General features: G+C 35.4%; 1 protein-coding gene across 2 annotated transcripts in view; it reads left to right on the forward strand.

Moving 5' to 3' along the window:
• Positions 1 to 21,201, forward strand: part of LOC136040975 (signal transducer and activator of transcription 5B-like) — a 206,711-nt gene that overhangs the window by 178,495 nt on the left and 7,015 nt on the right. For both annotated transcript variants that reach the window (XM_065725449.1, XM_065725448.1), the window contains exons 15-16: positions 5,346 to 5,559; positions 9,913 to 10,050. In XM_065725449.1, the coding sequence (XP_065581521.1) occupies positions 5,346 to 5,559; positions 9,913 to 10,050 (352 nt within the window). The remainder of the gene's footprint in view (positions 1 to 5,345; positions 5,560 to 9,912; positions 10,051 to 21,201) is intronic.

Raw genomic sequence — 21,201 nt, forward strand, 5'->3', positions numbered from 1 at the left:
GTTTGTTTTTCTGCCACTCGTGTCTTCTTTAATTAACCAGGAGCAACAAATTTGTAGTTGCCCATTGTCATTATAGACATCTTGGTATTATAAATGAATATGATAAATTTTGTTTGAATTTTTTTTTTTTTTTTTTTTTTTTTTTGTCAAGCGTCATGTATAGCCAGTGGGGTCTTAGAACGTATTTATGGCTTATTCGTAAAGGTAGTGGAAGCTGTTAAAGATGAAAAAGTAGAATAGCGGAGACGCAGGTTGTTTTTATGCAGTTGGAATTTTTTTTTTAAGTTCTAATGTTAAGATTTGGACACTAAAAGCCAAGGAAATAATAGTGGTCAAGTTTGGCTATGAATATGCAATTAAAAAGGTTGGGCAAACTGTATTAAATACTTTCAAGGAAAATTGTTTAATGGTAGTTCTAGGTACTCTTTTTAACGACCTAATGTCAAATAATAAGGCATAGGAATGAAAACGTTTGATTCTTCTCATTCGGGCTAGCATCAAGGAAAGGCTACATTGCTAAATTACATCTTATAGATAGGATCACATGTCACAAATGTGAAATTTGACACCTTATAGATGTCATATCTCACAGATGGCCTAGAATGTTTTTTTCCATCCAGCCGGGACCAAATAAAAACTAGGACTTACTTTAATGGGGTAAAAACTAGGACTTGGGTAGGAACAGGCAATATAAAAAGATTTAAAGTAAGATAAAAAGTCTCGGTATTGCGATGCTAGTAGTACTATTAAAACAAAGAAAGGTTTTTTTTTCATGTTTGTGTCTTCGAGATAGAAACAAATTGGATGTATGGAATAGTTTTACACATAAAAATCTAAAGCCGGACTGGCCTCATAGGACAAAACCAATTGAGTAAAGCTTGAGAATAACAGATCTCCGACCAGTTCGAAGTAAAAAAGAACAAACAAATGATTATTTCACCTGTGTGACAACAAGGCGTCCTCAGCGGTCAAAACGTGAAAGAATACAGTCCTCAGGGCAAGGGCTGTAAGTTATGCCCTGGGGGTATTGAAGGTTTATATAGAAAGGGTGATCGTATAAACTTCGTAGGGGGTGTATTGGATCAGTAATCGGAAGTTATAGTGCCCTCTATAAGATTCAGAGGGATCGGACGGTGGATACCCCCCCCCCACACCTCGTATTTTCCCGAAATGTATCTGATACAAATTTTAGGATGGCCACTTGCTGTCATAGGAACTTCTAAAAGGGCTTATCTATTGGGAATTGAAGTGGCTAGTGCCTCTTTTAATAGTCGAAGGTGATTAGAGGGCAACTAACTTCCCTCTTACGCCCACCATTTCCCCAAACATATGCAATCAAAATTTTGAGGTAGCCATTTTGTTCAGCGTAGTTAAAAGGTCAGGAAGTTGTGTCTTTGAGGATGACAATCCCCTCACAGCCCTCAGGGCAAGGGTTGTAAGTTTTACCCTGGGGGCATATAAGGTATATATAGAAAAGATGATCGTATAAACTTCGTAGGGGAATAATTTGATCGGTAGTGAAAAGTTCTAGTGTCCTTTTTACGATTCAGAGTGGTTGTAGGGCGGGTACCCCCCCTCCCCTCCACACACACACACACACCTGATATTTTCCCGAAATGCATTTGATAGAAATTTTTAGACGACCATGTGTTGTCTTAGAAAATCCAGAAAGAGCTCATTTGATTGAAAATTGAAAGGGCTAGTATCTTTTTAATAGCTGAAAGTGATTTGAGGGCAACTAACCCCCCTCACACAATCACCATTTCCCAAAACCCATCCAATCTAAATTTTTAGATAGCCATTTTGTTCAACGTGATTGAAAGGTCCGAAAATTATGTATTTGAGGATGACAACCCCCCCAGAGCCCTTAGGGTAAGGGTTCTAAGTTATGTCGTGAGGGCATATAAGATATATAAATAGAAGGGGTGATCGCAAACATATGGAGGGGGCACATTGGATTGATAATCGGAAGTTCTAGTGTTTTTTTTTAAGATTTAGAGTTATGGAAGGATACCCCCCTCTCTCCACACCTCGTATTTTCCCGAAATGTCTCTGATCTCAATTTTGAGATGGCCATTTGTTGTCCTAGAGGCCTTTAAAACAGCACATTTGAATGGAAAATGAAAGGGTCAGTGCCCTTTTTAATAGTTGAAAGTGATTGGAGGGCAACTAACCCCACTCCCAAGCCCACCATTTCCCCAAAAACATCCATTAAAAATTTTAAGATAGGCATTTTGTTCAGCGTAATTGAAAGGTCCTGGAGTTCTGTCTTTGAGTATCACAACCCCCAACATCCCTCAGGGCAAGAGTTATACGTTATGCCCTAGGAGAATATGAGGTATATTAAGGAAGGGTGATCATATAAACTTCAGAGGGGGCTTGTCAGATTGGTAATCGGAAGTTGTAGTGCCTTTTTTAAGATTCAGAGTGATCGGAGGATGGATAACCCCTACCCCTCAAAACCTCGTATTTTCTCATAATGCATCTGATAGAAATTTTGAGATGGCCATTTGCTGTCGTAGAAACTTCGAAAAAGGCTCATTCGATTGGAAATTGAAAGGGCTAGTGCCGTTTTTATTAGTCAAAAGTGATTGAAGGCATCAAGCCCCCCCCCCTCCCACGCCCATCAATTCTGAAAACACATCTAATCAAAATTTTGAGATACTCGTTTTGTTCAATGTGGTTGAAGGGTCTAAAAATTATGTCTTTGACAACCCCCATACCTTCTCAAGACCAGATCCTTATTTGTACTTTAGTGAAAAAAATTGTCGTGGATTGTATTGAAAACAAAATACGATTGAAATGTTTTCACCCTTCTTGCTTTCATAAATGAAAAATAATCAAAACCTTAATAAAGAAGTGCTAGTATATGTCAATTTAACTGACAATCCACGGTCATTTCTTTGTTTGTTTTCTTCAGTAAAGCGCAAATTGTGTTCTGGTCTTTAGAAGGCATAGGGGCTATCAGCCCTACTCATGCTAATTTTTGCTCTTTTGGAGTTTTACTCGGCTTTTTATTGAAATTTCTGTTCTTTTTGAGTTTCATTTATTTATTGATAGTGATTTGTGGTAGGTTTTATGCTTGGAAGATTATTTGACTATTTTTACTCATTCTTGGATTAAGGGAGCTCTTTACTTGTCTTTGAAAAACTTGTCTTGTGGAAAAAGTTTTTAAATTAACTTTAAGAAAAATATAACGCTATTCTACTTTTTTGGTTTTTATTTTGAGTAGTTATTGTACACTTTAGTTTAATTTGTTCTTTTTATTCTATTTTGGTTTTAGTCCTGTTGGAATCTATTCTTTTTTCCAAATTTTTTACTTATTAATTCCTAGGCCAAAATTCTCTTCTCGCCATCTACAACCAATTCCCGTACAGATGACTTGTATTATAGATGGCTATCGCCACGAACCCTCTTTTCTCATTATGTCTGCATTACAGGTTAAAAAAAAAGTAACTAAAAGTGAAGTACTTTACATTATTATCATCATTGCTATTGATATGAGTTTGAAACAGATTGAAGCATTATTTTAACGAAAGAGTATTGAATACATTTGAAACTACTGAATATTATAACCTTTACAAACTTGATAAGCCAGTAGTTATTTCACAGCTGTTTCCTGTGGATGCCATTTCAAGTTACTTCTGTAGTTGCTATCGTTTGCGTCTTGGAGATAATAAAATCGTATGAGTTTGAGTCATCACAGTATCAAACTCTTCAAAAAAATATAAAATACAGAATGGCGATTGAAGCTCTGGTGAAAATATGACATGAAAGGCTTTCTAGGAAAAGTTCATTTATTATTTTCAACATGAATTTTTCACCCAGAAATCCAATTTTGTTGCATTCGTTTTAATTTAACGTCATATAAAATTACATAACCTACAATTGTATGCAGAGCAACCTTCAGATTATATCTAACTGATACTGCCCACGTTACGACAAGTTTTACTCCTTAAAGTTGTATAAGGTAGCGTCCTAAGTTATACGAGCGTAAAAAAATCTATGGCGTAATGTGAAAGCCATGTAATGCTTTTGTCTTAATATAGCATACATATTTGGGAGATTTCTATACAAGTTGATGTTCGCTCTTAAAATGCGATTTTACGGCAAGCCAACCACTATAACATGCATCAAAATAGCAAGAGGCCTTTACTGATTCTTTAGTTTCAAATCTATCCTCTCGCTTAGCCAGAATTGTGATATCACTGAGACTTTGGCTAAGAGAGTTATTTAAACTTAATTAATTAAGTTATTTAAGATTATTAAGATAATTAAGTTATTTAAACTTAAGATAGGAAAAATGTCTTGTTTCTGATGAATTTTAGCTGATTTTCAACGTATTTTTCAATCCAAAAGAATACAAAGCTAATTTTAATTTGAAATACTATTATTATTATATCTATTACCCACAAATATACAAAAGTATAAATAATGAAGTACAGAGAAAAAATTAATAGCAAAGCAAAAAGTACACGTAACTTAACAATAGCAACCACAACAAAGCTAATATAACAAAGAAAAATAGTATAATAAAATAGTCTAACAGTTCTGTAGAACAGACGAAGTAAAGGTGTATTGATAATTAGAAATTTTTACAAACACAGCATAGGCCGCCACTCGTGTTTCGTATTCATCATCATTATCATTTATTTTCAACCCATAAAGATGACACTATGGAGAAAAGAAAACGAAACTAACTAAACACTCATCCTACCTCAGGGAGAAAAAATTCGAAACATTTGAATATTTGAGAAATTTTATATAATTTTATTTTTAAAATATATAATTTTTAAATTTTATAAAATTGTTATATATATCAAATATTAATTTAAAAATTAAATAAATTATTTAATTAAATTAAATAATTTAATTACTTAATTTGAATTAGATAAGGTCAATAGATAGATAGACCCGAGCCTTAGCTACTGAATAATAGAAAAACATTTTCTCACGTTCTGAAGCATGGGCGCTCTGAATAACAGAAGAGGACTTGACAAATGTTTTGCAGAGAAATTGCGTAAATATTTTTTGGGTACCCGACTGACTCACCGTATTTCAGACATTAGGCTGTATGATAAGTGTGGTTCAATTCCTCTTTCTAGGACTATAATGAGAGAAAGGTTGAGATAGCTTGGTCTGCGGACAAAGAATGATAGATTGCCGAAGATTGTCCTTGTCAATCTTTCGTGTATAACATTCCAAAACTTGCCCAGAGAATATAAGCCTCAGTACTTGTTTTTTATAACTTCAGTATAAAACAAATGAATAGTCTTTTGAAATCATAATTTTGTTTTTTTATTACATGTTTGTGCTAAATATTGAATTTAGTTATTTCTCTTCAGAAAATGATGAAATATTAATGATTCAGCCCTTCAACACAAAAGATTTTACAATCAGATCCCTGGCTGACCGAATTTTCGATTTGAAGTACTTAACACATCTGTATCCAGATATCCCGAAGGACGTGGCTTTCCATAAATATTACACCCCAGCCGACCCAGCTGACAGAAATGCCACTAATGGATATGTGAGGCAGATTCTTGTGGCTCATGTGCCGTGAGTATTTGAATCAGTTTGAATAGAGTTCTTGGGTGCTGTATTTCTTTACTATTATCTCTTTGGTGGCTACTTGTTTTTTACAGCATAAGTAGAAGGGTGGCAACTCACTTCTTCTTTACAGGATGAGTAGAAGTGTGGTACTTCGATAATTTTTATTGGAAATAACGCTGAGAAAAACAATTTTTTATCAAGATCTAAAATACTTACTGATTAGCTTTTTAGGCTTGCTGTGAATAGAGTTAATGGGCAATTTTTTCATGACTTTAGCCTCTGAAGAGGCCATTTCTTCTTCACAATAGGCTTAGAAGGGTGGCAGTTGGAAATTTTTTATTGTAAATAGCACTAGAAAAAAAAAAGATCTTTATCAAGAACTAAAATATGTGATCGGCGATTAGCCTTTAGCCTAGCTTTAAATAGTTCTGTTGAGTATCTTTTTTTATGATAATTATATATGAAGTTGCCGCTTGTTCTTTAAAGTAATAGTGGAAGGGTGGAAGTTTAAAATTTTTAATTGGGAATAGCTCTTGAGGGAAAAAAGATCTTTATAAAGAACTAAAATAGGTCATCAGCTAATAAATATTTAGGCTGACCTTAAACGGAGTTATTGGATATTTTTCTTTCATTGTTATCGCCTCTGAAGTGGTCACTTGTTCTTTACAGTAGGAGTTGAAGGGTGGCAGTTTGAAAACTTTATTCGAATTATTACCCAAGAAAAAGAAAACAACTAAAATATGTGATCAACTAGTAGATTTTTGGGCTAGCTTTAAATGTAGCTATTGGATGTTGTCTCTCCTTACTATTTACATTTACACTATTACAAAAGTTTCCTCTTAATATTTACAGTAGAAGAAGAAGGGTGACAGGTCGTACATTTCTATTGGAAATACCACTAAAAAAGAGAGAGAAAAACTTCATCAAGAACTAAAATGCGTGGTTCTCTAATATTTTTTTAAGGCTATTTTTTGTAATTTAAAACAATTCTTACGTTTTTTTGCAGTCTTAGAGCAATGTTTTTTGAAGTTTTCCAATTTTTCTACTATTTTAATTTTGACATTTTTGACTTGAAGTAAAAATACTGAATGTTAATTATTCTGGAATATTTTATAATCCGGCTTTTATATGTTAATACCCAAATGTAAACAGCTTTTGTTTACCTCCTCCCTCTCCGCCCAATCCAATCTTCATATCATCCTTGTTTTATTTTGAAAGATGCGATTACTTAAGGAGTGTAGGTAGGGGTAAAGTATATGAACAGTGTGAAGTTAGAAAACAATTCTTACTACATAATATGCAAAATAATTGTATTCAACATATAAAGCATGCGGTCTCGCTGTACTTTACTCCCTCCCCTAATGTGTAAATATTTAGCCCATTTCTGTTTCTAAAGCATTAAATTTTTTTTTCTTACTTCGGTATATTTCATTATGACTGAACGTCAGAGAAACATATTAGAAGAATATTAAGTAGGGCGTATAACATACAAGTACCCTTTATTATTTATTTTGTTATTATATTTTTTTAATGACTTTTATTCCTTCAATTTTTCTTCGGTCGGTCGAATTTGAAGGATCTAAGTGCAACTCCATCTTAGCATTTGCAGCATATTTAGAATAATTCTTAGGATATTTTCTAAAAGCTAATTATAAATAATGAAAATCATTTGATTTTATTGCTTTCGTTCCAAAACATAAGTTAATACGAAAATTGACCCTCTTTATTCTAAGCACAGGTAGGGGCTTCAATTTAGTCATTGCAGAAATAATCAGACTCTTGGCAATAACCAGTCCCGGACTAGATGCATGCTAAAAAAAAAAAAAAAAAAAACTCTTGGGAGTTTCACTGGAGCCGGAGCAGAAAATTCTTTTTTGTAATGCTCATTTCAAGAAGAAACCGGTATAAGAGACGGTGTTAGACATGACACTTTTTTTTACAGGATTAGACCACAATTTATTTGGCCGCAACCGAACTTCTTCTGAATGTGTTCTATAAACAGTTGACAAAGTTCAAAAAGTGAACGAAAATCAACGTTCTCTTGAGCGTTCGTCTTTCCGCCCAATAACGGTTGCAACTGTATTTTGTACAAATTTTTGAGAATTTGATAATTGAAGAGTTGTGAACTAAATGTATAGTTGAGGCCCATAAGTTTTGTTTTCAGTCTCGCCTTGGGTGCGGTCATGCGCTTTCCGCTTTAGTATCTGCTTTAGTTGATGCAGAAGAACGCTGTGAAAGTATTGCTTCAGTTTGTCATGATGTAAGGAGTGCATTTGATTCGCTTCTTCACGAGGAGTTTATAATGGATATGGGTTTAGCCGGTGGTGACTCCTGCATCTTAGCCCTGCTGGCTGATATGTAATAAAATGTAAAAGTGCTTCTGCTATCTAATACGTCCACTAGCTTCTTGCATGTTTTTGCTGTTTCTCCGGTTGTTTTTCAATATAAACAAGGAGGTAAGACAAGGTTCTATTTCGTCACCGACAGCATTTAATAACAGAATTGTTAACCCCAAAATCAAAGTCTCTTATGGCTCATATCCTGCAAGGTATTGATTTGTTTTTGATTGGATATGCGGATGACATACTGAACCTGAGCATGATTCTTCATGGGCTAGAACGTTCTTTTATCAAGTTACAACAAGAGTATGTCCATTTAATGCTGATAAGTTTGAGTACTTCTGTTTAATTTGAAATCTAGTGCTGGTCAGAGCGTCATACTTGGTGATTCTGTTGTTGAGCTCATGGATTGCATTGTGTATTTGGGTTCTCCTACTGGACGGTCAATACTAGAGACCTGGCTGTTACTGCTTTCTCACTTTCAGAAGCGGTCTTCTTTTACATTTAACCGTATATGTAAAATATTTCATTCAAGTCCCACCTATGGGCCAAGGTTTTTTTGCTTTATTGGGTATTTGCTTCTGGCTGTTATGTTTTTTTTTTGTGTCAGACAAACAAACGAAAATTTATTGACGTCTCTTGGCCCAGGTGTACAATGCTAGGGTTTCTCATTACTGCTACCTTAGCCCATTTTGGCACATTTTTACAACTGCAGGTAAATTGAAATTACATTTGCTGTACTAGAATTATGCAAAGTTTTTGATACATTTACCCCCATGGATCAGCAATAGGTATATTACGTGCCAGTACGGTATTAACAACCCTGAAGAAGGGGTTCTGTCGCAAATTGATCTTTATAATTTTCCAGTCAAGTCCCACCTATGGGCCAAGGTCTTACAGCTTTAGTGGGCATTTACTTCTGGCTGTTGTTTTTTTTTTTGTGTCAGACAAATTTTGTCTTTTTCTTTTTTTGTGTTCCAACTGTTTATTTTCATATATGGTTATTAAATGCATTAATTCATTCAATGGATCAAGTCTATTCCAATAAAATGGTCAGTGGGCTTTATCGATGCTCTTGTTTCGTTCGCCTTAAAGGCTTGTTTTGCTGCATCAACTAGTTAACTTAGAAACTTTTTTAACAGAAAATTAGAAGATGATTTTTAATATCTAGACAAATAAAAGAAATATATTGAAAAAAATATATGCGAATGCAGTTGAGATGCGTTGAATTTAAAATGGAATCTTTACACCTCAAATTCTTTCTAAATCACTTGTAGGCTAATTCAATTGTTAATAATAAAAAAATATTGCAGGAAATGAAAAAAAAAATCATGTAAAGAATAAATATTAAATTGTTTAAAGAATGAGCATGCTTTCTCCTTGAAAAGACATCGTTTTTTGGTAAATATTTTAAATTCGTAAGACATGGATGTTCAGGGTCGAAAATTTGTTAGACTGCAATCCAGCACGTAGGGTCTTATTTTAGTGGAATGAATCTCTTGATCTATCTATTAAGTGAAACTTGAAGGATTTGAAACCTATACAACAATTTCCGTTAATATAGCGTATAAGAATGTTATATTCAATATATATTATAATATATAATATATTATACCAATAATAATAATATATAACAATGTAATGTATAAAACGGCCGGAGTTATTTTAGTTTGAAAATAAACCCTATATACAATTTATATATAATGTGATATATAAAATACAATTTATAAACATAATATAATAAAGCACCAAAAATATAATTACGCTTGAGTAATTATATGCGAATACAATTGAGATGTGTTGAAATTGAAATGGAATCTTCACAGCTCAAATTTGTTCTAAATAACTTAAGCATATTTTTTAGATATAAACCTCAATTTTTTGTATTTGTTAGCTCAAAATATATACAATAATATTTAGAGTTGAGAATGTCACTGTTGCACATTTCACTTTTTTTTTCTTTACCTCCTGTTTAGTTTTGTGTATTCTCATTATTAATTACAATTATTCACATTTGAAGAGCCGCATCTCTTTCGGAGGGAATGTTAAGCTACCCAAACACTCCAGCTTCAAACCATATGGAACGACTGTCCCCAGAATCTCAGTTTGGACAGCCCTCGCCATCTGTACTCCGTCAAGCTGCTGAAACTCCACAAAGGTAGATATTTCAATTTTTTTTTATTTCGTCTCATTGTTTTTTAATTCCTTATTTTCTCTCTCTCCATATATTATAAGGAAGGAAATTTTGATGATTAGTTTTGTCAGGTTTTAACCACAACTTTTTTTTTTACCTCAAAGGTAGTTTTTTGCACAAACCATACATTAGACCTTCGGAACCGTTGGTGGCGTATAGGGCCTCAGGCAGATCCATGGAGAACTCCTGCCTCCCCCAAATTTTTTCTGGTTCTCTCATTCTTTTTTTATGGCACTTGCTATTAACCAAGTGACATATAGCGATCGCAAATTCTGTCGGTCTGTCCCGGTTTTGCTACTTTAGGCACTTCCAGGTAAGCTAGGACGATAGAATTTGGCAGGCGTATCAGGGACTGGACCAGATTAATTAGAAATAGTTGTTTTCCCGATTTGACTATCTAGGGGGAGTGGGGGGCGGGTGAATTCGTTAAAAAGAAAAAAAATGAAGTATTTTAACTTACGAACGGGTGATGGGATCTTAATGAAATTTGATGTTTGGAAAGATATCCTATCTCAGAGCTCTTATTTTAAATTCAGACCAGATCTGGTTTCATTGGGGGGAGTTGGAGGGGGGGATCCTAAAATCTTGGAAAACGCTTAGAGTGGAGGAATCGGAATGAAACTTGGTGGGAAAAATAATCAGAAGTCCTAGATACGTGATTGACATAACTGGAACGTATCTGCTCTGTTTCGGGAAGTGGGGGGGGGGGTTAATTCTGAAAAAAATGAGGTATTTTTAACTTACGAACGAGTGATCGGATCTCAGTGAAATTTGATATTTAGAAGGATATCGTGTCTCAAAGCTCTTATTTTAAATTCTGACCGGATAAGGTGACATTGGGGGTCTTGTTTTTTTTTGGGGGGGGAGGCTAAAATCTTGGAAAACGCTTAGAGGGGAGGGATCGGGATGAAACTTGGTGGGAAAAATAAGCAGAAGTCCTAGGTACGTGATTGACATAATCGGAACGGATCCGCTCTATTTTGGGGAGTTGTGGGGAGGGGGGAGTTAATTCTGAAAAATTAGAAAAAAATGACGTATTTTTAACTTACGAAGGAGTGATTGAATCTTCGTGAAACTTCATATTTAGAAGGACCTCATAACTCAGATCTCTTATTTTAAATCTCGACCGGATCCAGCGTTATTAGGGGGCGGGGAATCTTGGAAAATACTTAAAGCGGAGAGATCAGGATGAAACTGGGTGGGAAGAATAAAAGCAAGTCGAAGATACGTGACTGACATAACCGGACTGGATCTGCTCTCTTTGGTAGAGTTGGGGGGGAGGGATAATTTGAAAAGATTAGAAAAAATGAGGTATTTGTAACTTACGTACGGGTGATCAGATCTTAACGAAATTTAAAGGATCTTTAGAAGGATCTTGTGCTTTAGAGCTCTTACTTTAAATTTTGACCAGATCCTGCAATATTGGGGGGAGTTAGAGGTGAAAACCGGAATTCTTGGAAAACGTGAAAATTGGGGTATCTTTATCTTACGAATAGGTGATCGGATCTTTGATGTATAGAAGGATCCTATGTCTCAGATGCTCCATTTTTGACTCAAATCGGATCCGGGGACATGGGGGCTGGAAGGGGAAACAGAAATCTTGGAAAACGCTTAGAGTGGAGAGATCGGGATGAAAATTGATGGGAAGAATAAGCACAAGTTCTAGATACGTTATTGACATAATTGGAACGGATCCGTTCTCTTTGGAGGAGCTGGTGGGTGTTAATTTTGAAAAATTAGAAAAATTAAGGTATTTTTAACTTAAGAATGGGTGACCGGATCTTGATGAAATTTGATACTTAGAAGGAACTCATGTCTCAGAGCTCTTATTTCCAATCCCGACCAGATCCGGTGACATTGGGGGAAGTTGGAGGGGGAAACCGGAAATGTTGGAAAACACTTAAGAGTGGAGAGATCGGGATGAAGCTTGGTGGGTAGTATAAGCAAATGTCGTAGGTACGTGATTGACGTAGCTGTACTGGATTCGCTCTCTTTGGGGGAGTTAGGGGTTGGGGTTCAGTGCTTTGGCGAGTTTGGTGCTTCTGGACGTGCTAGGACGATGAAAATTGGTAGGCATGTCAGGAAGCTGCACAAATTGACGCGATAAAGTCGTTTTTCTGTTTCGACCATCTGGGGGGCCGAAGCGAGAGGAAAAATTAGAAAAATTGAGGTATTTATAACATATGACTGGGTGATCGGATCTTGATGAATTTTGATATTTAGAAGGACATCGTGACTCAGAGCTCGTATTTGAAATCCCAACCGGCATTAAGCCTCTGATTTTCCTTTTAAGTCAATCTATTAATTCTTAGAATTTTGTTAGAGCTCATACCATATGAGCTCTTGGCTTTTGCTGGCCTTATCACAAGTGCCATATGAGCTCTTAGCTCTTGTTTTTATTTTTATTTTTCACTCTTCTTTTTTAAAATAAACTTGTCAATTTGATCAATTACTGGCACCCTTGTCACATCCCCTTTCCAAGATTTTTCTCTAGATCTGCTTTTGCACAGGGCCTTGATGGAGCCTCTTCGATCACCCCTAAGCGGTGCTGCAGCGGTAACGTTTTGCCATTCAGGTGCCAACGAGATCTTCAAGGACGAAATTTGGAGGCATGGTAATGACATAGGCCATATCCGAGTTATTAATTGTATAGGATTTCTGGGGGATTCTAATTGAAATTATCAGAAAAAGTTTGTTTTCAGATAAAGTTATTATAGTTATTATATATTTTGCTATTGCCTTCTCCCTCCGAAAAAAATTACTGCGTATATATCTAACTGACTTGTTATCTTGGAATTGGCATCCAAAATTATTTATAACAAAGAGGACCAAAAAAGAAAAGAAAAAAAAACTATCTATCGATACCACTGCTACACTGCTACCAAGTGCGCTGCTACCACTAAAGCCTTTCAAAGCGCCGGTCTAGTTTCGGTTTTGTTTGCCATTTTCGAAAAAAAAAAAAATTAAAAATGTAAAGTTATTACTTGTTTACTATGTTAAGAATCGCTCATAATTTTTGAAAAAAGTTTTTCCTCGTAGATCTGTATTTTTTTTTAAAACAAAGCAAAGGTTTGATTAATTGCCATTTATGGAGGAATTTAGCTATAGCTATATAACATTGGAAATCAATTACGCCTTGTTTTAATTTCTCACGTAATTATCGAAGTTATTACTTTGTAAGTAGCACTAATTTGTTAATCCCTATCTTCTCATGGTAAACCGCCGAAAATCTGAAACTTAAGTCTTTTTACATCCGATAAATTTGATCTCCGATTGGATGCTATCCTATCTATCTGATCATATTATTTCTGTTTTCTGTTTTTTATTATATAAAAAACACCGTGGTTTTGAAATCGAGACCTCATATCGCTTTACGGACTCCCAAGCGACAGTTTAAGACTTATATAGCTTATTGGCCAACTACCCTATGATACCTACAAGTTTGTGTTCACCTGCAGTGCCTTAACTCGTTTAATGTAATATCTCTCATGCTTTATATATTTATTCTTTTTTCTTATTGTTAATCCGCTTTTTATTTTTACAGCGGGCTATAAATAAATTGTTGTCGTATGGTAAATTATTATGGTAAATGGTAAACGTAATGGTAAATTATTGTCGTAATACCCGATATTCACAATAAGAACAAAACATAAAAACAACGCTCGTTCGTCCAAACATGACACATCGCAAACGGCTTAAATTTGCCTCCATTTCGACTGCTTTCGTTCAACCTGTCATCTAGCGGTCAGTTTCATCGTTACTATAAATGACGTAGTTTTTGCCGTGCTCCTTGAAGGATTAATGTTTTTCCATTTCCTATAAGCTAAATTGAAAAGGGAATCGGTGGTTGAAAAAGATGTATACAAAACCCTCAAAATTGAGTATGGGATTTGAAGCTAAAAAAGGGTGATAAAAATAGGAGATAAGACATTTATTTCACAAAATTTCTATCACAAGCCCCAAAGGGACAAATTTGAATTTTGGGGTCAAGAAACAACAAACAAGAAAGACACATTGAACAAAGCAGGTCGATTGATGAAAACAACAGGTGAGACTAGTTAAAATACATAAAAAAGCAAAAATTTTAAACTTAAATGGATCATAAACAAAAAAAGAGAAACTATCCTAATGTTAATTTTTTTTTTATCATTATAACATTTAAGAGTGAAAACTGGCGTTAGTGCTGACAAGAAAAAAAAAACCATCAACGACTTCTAACTTATTACCATACATGGCATTTTCCTAAGGTTTATAATCGTCTGTCTATTAGTAACCGAGATCAGAGATTGAGGAACTGAGATACTTATTACAACCCTAATTTAACTAAGTTCATTCATTAATTTAATTATTCTTGTTATTACAACGGAAGAAAATACCAAGTGTCGACAAACGCTTGATGGCGTGGGTAGTTTTTTGTCGATTCTAGCGCCAGTTTTCACTCTTATAAGCTACTCATACTCTTTGATGCAAGGAATTACAATCTTTTCGTTCCTGCAGGTAGAGCTCGTGGGACAAGATAAGGACGGGTTCAGAAACAACCTGAGACGGGAGGAATCTGGGCGAGGTGTATCTTTTGGGAAAAATTATACAGTGCGAGGTTTTGTGACAAAACATAACATAACCCTTTGCACTGAAGCGTTACCACCCTAGCTTTTTTAAGAAGTACTCATATATATATATATATATATATATATATATATATATATATATATATATTGGTGGTGGGTGGAGCTCGTCCGGAATGAAGCAGACCTCGGTCTGCTGACCACGTACCACTGGATATGGGGGAATCCCCTATCCAGTGCGAGGTTTTGTAACAAGACATAACATAACCCCTGCACTGAAGCGTTACCACCCTAGCTTTTTTTAGAAGTACTTATATATATATATATATATATATATATATATATATATATATATATATATATATATATATATATATATATATATATATATATTATATATATATATATATATATATATATATATATATATATATATATATATATATATATATATATATATATATATATATATATATATATATATATATATATATATATATATATATATATATATATATATATATATATATATATATATATATATATATATATATATATATATATATATATATATATATATATATATATATATATATATATATATATATATATATATATATATATATATATATATATATATATATATATATATATATATATATATATATATATATATATATATATATATATATATATATATATATATATATATATATATATATATATATATATATATATATATATATATATATATATATATATATATATATATATATATATATATATATATATATATATATATATATATATATATATATATATATATATATATATATATATATATATATATATATATATATATATATATATATATATATTATATATATATATATATATATATATATATATATATATATATATATATATATATATATATATATATATATATATATATATATATATATATATATATATATATATATATATATATATATATATATATATATATATATATATATATATATATATATATATATATATATATATATATATATATATATATATATATATATATATATATATATATATATATATATATATATATATATATATATATATATATATATATATATATATATATATATATATATATATATATATATATATATATATATATATATATATATATATATATATATATATATATATATATATATATATATATATATATAAATGTCACACTTCGATAGCCTTGCAATGCTTATGGCAAACAGTCTATCTGATCGATCATCACGATAGTTCGTAGGTAGGTAAACGTTCACTATAACCATATCTTGGATTTTGACAGCCAGAAAGTCTAATGCCGAGTCAAACATAGAAGTGGATAGAGGATCTAACGTAAGTCGCAAGGCCGCCAGATGGCCTGCCATGAGTGCGAGAGTGTTTGGCTGTGACTGTAAAAACTTGATGGTTTGGTGACAAGTTCAATAAGGTAAGGCTGAGAGAGGTTGCAAAATGTTCCTGCAAACTCACAATATCATATCTTGAAAGAAGGTCCTCGATAAAAACAGACCGGTTAAGGAGATTTCCATTTAAATTCCACGTTGCAACTGCATGCTTAGCACAGGCGGTTTTAGATTCATTTTGGTAGGGAATTCATATTGATTATCACTTTATTAGCCGGACATCTTATGTTATAGCATGTATGGCCTTTCTTTTTGCATAAGATGCAGAACATATCTTTAGTTCACAAATTGTTCTTCGTGAATGTGTGATCAAAAGCACCACAACGACCACATATAGGTCGCAACGACATTAGTCGCTAAGTGACCAGCTCTATGGCACGAATAACATCTTTTTGGGAGAAATTTGAATTCTTCAGCAGGCAGCTTCTCATAACCGATTCGGACTGAGACTGCAAGAAAGTCTTCGATATCCTTACTGGTCCCGAAATACAGCTTGAACACCTTGGAGCGCTCAAAGCTACTGATTTCTATTGCTTTTAATGCACTTGGAACAAGGGATTCTATATCAGTATGGGTCATACTAGGTGGAACCTGTTTGAAAACAGCAATAAACATTTTCTCTTTGAGCAGAGATGAGGCAGAGACCTCAGACTTACTAACTTTCATTTTCTCAACGATCTTTTCAGCAGAAGATTTGAACTTGACGAACAATTTCCAGTCCTGTCTCATCTTTTTTAGCTCACTTATTTCGGCTGAGTTGGGGCAGATGCTATCCAAAAACTGCTTGCGAGCAACGGGATTATCAAGAGACTTTGTCATTTTAAGAACAACGGCATAGGATGGCTGGGGATTGACTGTTACAGGATTGGCGGGGCCTGGGACACTACTCGCCGAAGGGCAGCAGAGGCTCTGTACTTTAGCCGTAGACACAAGTTCTTAAATTTTAGACATAGATCATGTACCTTATGGGTTAGCGTAGCGCTTGCCTCGCCAGGAATTGTGGGGACTTCGTCCGGTTTGTTTATAACAAACTTCGGCAGTTCTACTGAATTCTTATTACAGTAGTCTAGGACTTTCAAAAATGTCTGCAAATGTATTAGCAACTTTCAGCCTTTCGGTTGGTCGAGTAGCATAATTCGCCACAGACCAAATTGTTTTCTTCGCTTCGCTCACCAAATCGTCGGCGAAAAAATCGCAACCAGTTTTGATAATATCGGCATTTGCATTTCCTTTTGATTTCGCCCGCACGGCAAAACTTGGTATAGCGTTATGTACTAGTCTATTCGGCTGCATCCCATGAAATGAATCCAGTTTACACGCAGTTCCTGACGCAACGTAAGCTAGTCCATTAATAAGCAAAACTAACAAATCCAATTTTTTTGCACAATTTCACAGCAAACACAGGTAGATCGGTATTTGTACGAGTGACGTAGTTAATGTGATTCAATCTTTACACTTTCATAATAGTTTATCCTTGTAACTTGAAAAAAAAAATAATCCGTCTAATTTAGCTTATGTTCACGCTTCAAGAGCAAGGTAATATCCAGAAAAGTGTTATTTTTTGTTCGTCCGCACTGAATGAAAGCTAGTTGAACACTTAGTGTTTATTTCTCTTTTTTTTTGTATTGCACCTCTTTCTTTTATTTCTTACCCGGTTATATGCAAACTGGTTATACCGGTTATATGCAAATTGTTATGTATGCAAAAATTATTTTAATTATAAACTACGGGGATGCCATGGATATTCTGTGGTAGCCACAACACTGTGCTGGGTAGAGAATTTAAAGTGGCGAAACCCTATATAGGCCAGTGTATTCTCCTGATGAGCCCTTGTGTTGGGTGTTGCCTCTGAATTATTTGTCTATATTATTTTTTCTATTGTTTGGTAAATGACGACTTATACTTATTGACGACATGACTGCCTGTCCATGGATTATTCTTTATGGTTAATTGTGTATGGCTATGCTGTTTGACCTATGTGATTGTATGGATGAGTAGGGTTAAGGCCTCATTCAACTGCTGGTCTATATTAATCACTAATTTAGGAAAACAGTCTTCCTTTTCTCCTTCTGTCTCTTTTTTTTTTTTTTTTTTTTTTTTTGTGTTTGTGCTGTTGCATTGGTGATTTCTCTTTTCATGATATATATATATATATATATATATATATATATATATATATATATATATATATATATATATATATATATATATATATATATATATATATATATATATATATATATATATATATATATATATATATATATATATATATATATATATATATATATATATATATATATATATATATAAGGACCGGTCTCTTGCAAGGATGCCGACATCCTCTTGAATATTTGCCATGGCTAAGAAGGCACCTGTCGTGTCCTTCCATCTGGTTGGGGGACGACCTCTTGGGCGTTTCCCGCCATGCAGCACGGGATCAAAGCCAAAAATCGTTCGTGCGGGAGTGTTGGGGGGCATGCGAAGGAGATGTCTGTACCAGCGTAGTGTTTGTTGGGCGAGTTGGACTGAGAAGGGCGTTTGACCAGTTAACGCCAGGAGGTTCTCGTTGCTAACAAAATCGCGCCAGCGTAGTCCTTCTATGCGGTGAAGGTGTTTTGTTTGGGCTATATTTACGGTGCTAAGCACAGACTGAGTGGCTGGCTAAGTTTCGGCTCCATATAGAAGCACGGATCCCACCGAAGCATTGTATATGCGCATCTTGGTCCTACGGTTGATAGAAGGTTTCGTCCAAAGGGCACTTAGTCTTCCCACTACTGCTGAGGCTTTGGCAATTCGGTGCATTAGATCTTTAAGGATTGATCCGTCACTTGAGAGGGTAGAGCCAAGGTATGTAAATTCCTCAACAATCTCAGCTGGTTTGTCACCGACCATTAGGACTGGCGGGGGACGTGGTGAATTACGGAGTTCAACAAACATCACTTTTGTCTTCTGCCAATTAATCGATAGCCCGATCTTTAAGGCTTCATCAGTAAGGATTTGTAGGGCCTCTGTGAGCTTCGACGGTGAGTCTTCGGCATAGTAAGCGTCCGAAAGTATTCTATCACCGTAATGCAACTCAAACTGGAGGCGGTTTATGGTCCGAGTCATAATGTAGTCGATGACACAATTAAATAGTTCTGGGGCAGCAGCACAACCATGACGGACTCCAGTATTGATTTCAAAAGATGAGCTGCGTCTGCCATTGACTTGCACGCAGCTCTCAGTCCCTTCGTGGAACCGCTCGAAAAGGTTGCAGTACTTCGCTGGTAGTCCCGTTGTTTTCAATATGAGCCAGAGTGATTGCCGGTCGACAGAATCGAATGAAATCGAATCCACAAAGGCAACATATGCTTTTTTTTTAAATTCTCGAGCCTTTTCTATCAGCTGCCGCATTTTGAATATTTGCTCTACCGTGGACCTTCCTGGCATGAAGTCAGATTTGTTGAATTCTTCTTTGGCTTCTGAGGAAAGTGGTACAGCGGTCCAGGAGGGTCATAACAAAGAGCTTCCCGGGCACAGAGAGGAGTGTGATGCCACGAAGTTGGAGCAAATTCTGCGACTGCCTTTGCGTTTCCAGAGAGTCAGAATGATGCCCGCTCGCCAGTCTTTTGGAATCCATTCTGTACGAAATACTATGGAAAACAGTACTTGGAACCAGAGAAGGGTTGCTGCCCCACCATATTTCAGCAGTTCTGCAGGGATACCGCAGACTCCTGGGGCTCGGTTGTTTTTCATCCGTTTCAGAGAATTCAAGATTTCTATAGAGGTGAAGGGGTAGTGCACACTTGCACACGGGGCCTTAGGGGTGTTGGATGCAACTTGAAGAAGGTCAGGGTCGGGCTGGCTAACATAGTCCAGGGTTAGAAGTGAAGAGAAGTGATCCTTCCTGGCGGACAGTTGAGCGCTCTCGTCAGTGATAATATTTCTATCATTAGGTATGATAGGGCCTAGAGAGGATCGCTTTCCATCTGTAAGATCCCGAAGGTGTTTGTATAAAGCGCATGCGTCACCCTTTCTGGCGGCCTCCTCGAGATCAGCGGCCTTTTTTTCGGTGAACAGCTTTCTGTCTCTGTGGAGGAATTTATTTCTTACGCCATTTAGACGTCTGTAGGTAACCATGTCCTTCGCTAGGCGTGCTTTGCGATGCTGTTCAATAATATCTAGAGTTTCTTGCGACATCCAGGACTTTTTTCTGGGCTTCAGACGACCAATAGTACTTTCGGCCGAAAGCAATACGCCGTCCTTGAATAGTTGCCATGCTTCTTCAGATTCTGAAATTTGACCAAGACAGTCGAAACGGTTTGAGATGGAGACAGCATAGACCTGGCGCGTGTTGGAGTTTGTAAGATTATTCAGGTCTAATTTGGGAGGACGGTGGTCACTTTTTTGGGCTTTCAGGCGTAGTCTAAGGTTAGAAACGACAAGCCTGTGGTCGGTGTTTCCCAATTCTGCACTTCTGTAAGTTCGGCAATTAGTTATAGAGGAACGCCAGCGTCGGGACACGATTATGTTGTCTAACATCTTTCTTGTTCGTCCGTCATTGCTATACCAGGTATATTTTTGAAACTTCTTTCCTTTGAAAAAGGGTGTTGGTGATCACGAGATCTTGCATGTTGCACGGCTGAAGGAGCCTTAGCCTATTGTCGTTCAAGTAGTCGGGTGCTACAGGTCCTAGAACACTGTTCCAATCACCATCTGTATCTCTGACAGTTCCGTTGAAGTCGCCAAGAAGGGTTAAAAAATCATGAGGGGATACTTTTGCTTGGATGCTAGACAGCTGGGCGTAAAAACGATCTTTCACCTCATCTGAGGCTTGGTTTGTTGGGGCGTAGCAGACAATGATGGTCCATTTTCCATATTTGTGCTGGATTTGCGCTGTTAGTATCCTGTCTGAAATTTGCTCTTAGGAAAGGAGACACCTCCTGGTCCGAGAGTCTAGCACAAGTGCGACTCTATTAGTTTTGGTTCTCTGGTCACCCGACACGATTAGGTGATAGCCTTCACCGATGTCTTCAGAGTCGCTTCCTATAAGGCGAGCTTCAGTTACGCCTGATACAGCCCCGCCAAAACGCTTGAGTTCT

Source organism: Artemia franciscana, chromosome 21, assembly GCF_032884065.1.
Source record: "Artemia franciscana chromosome 21, ASM3288406v1, whole genome shotgun sequence".
Lineage (NCBI taxonomy): Eukaryota > Metazoa > Arthropoda > Branchiopoda > Anostraca > Artemiidae > Artemia > Artemia franciscana.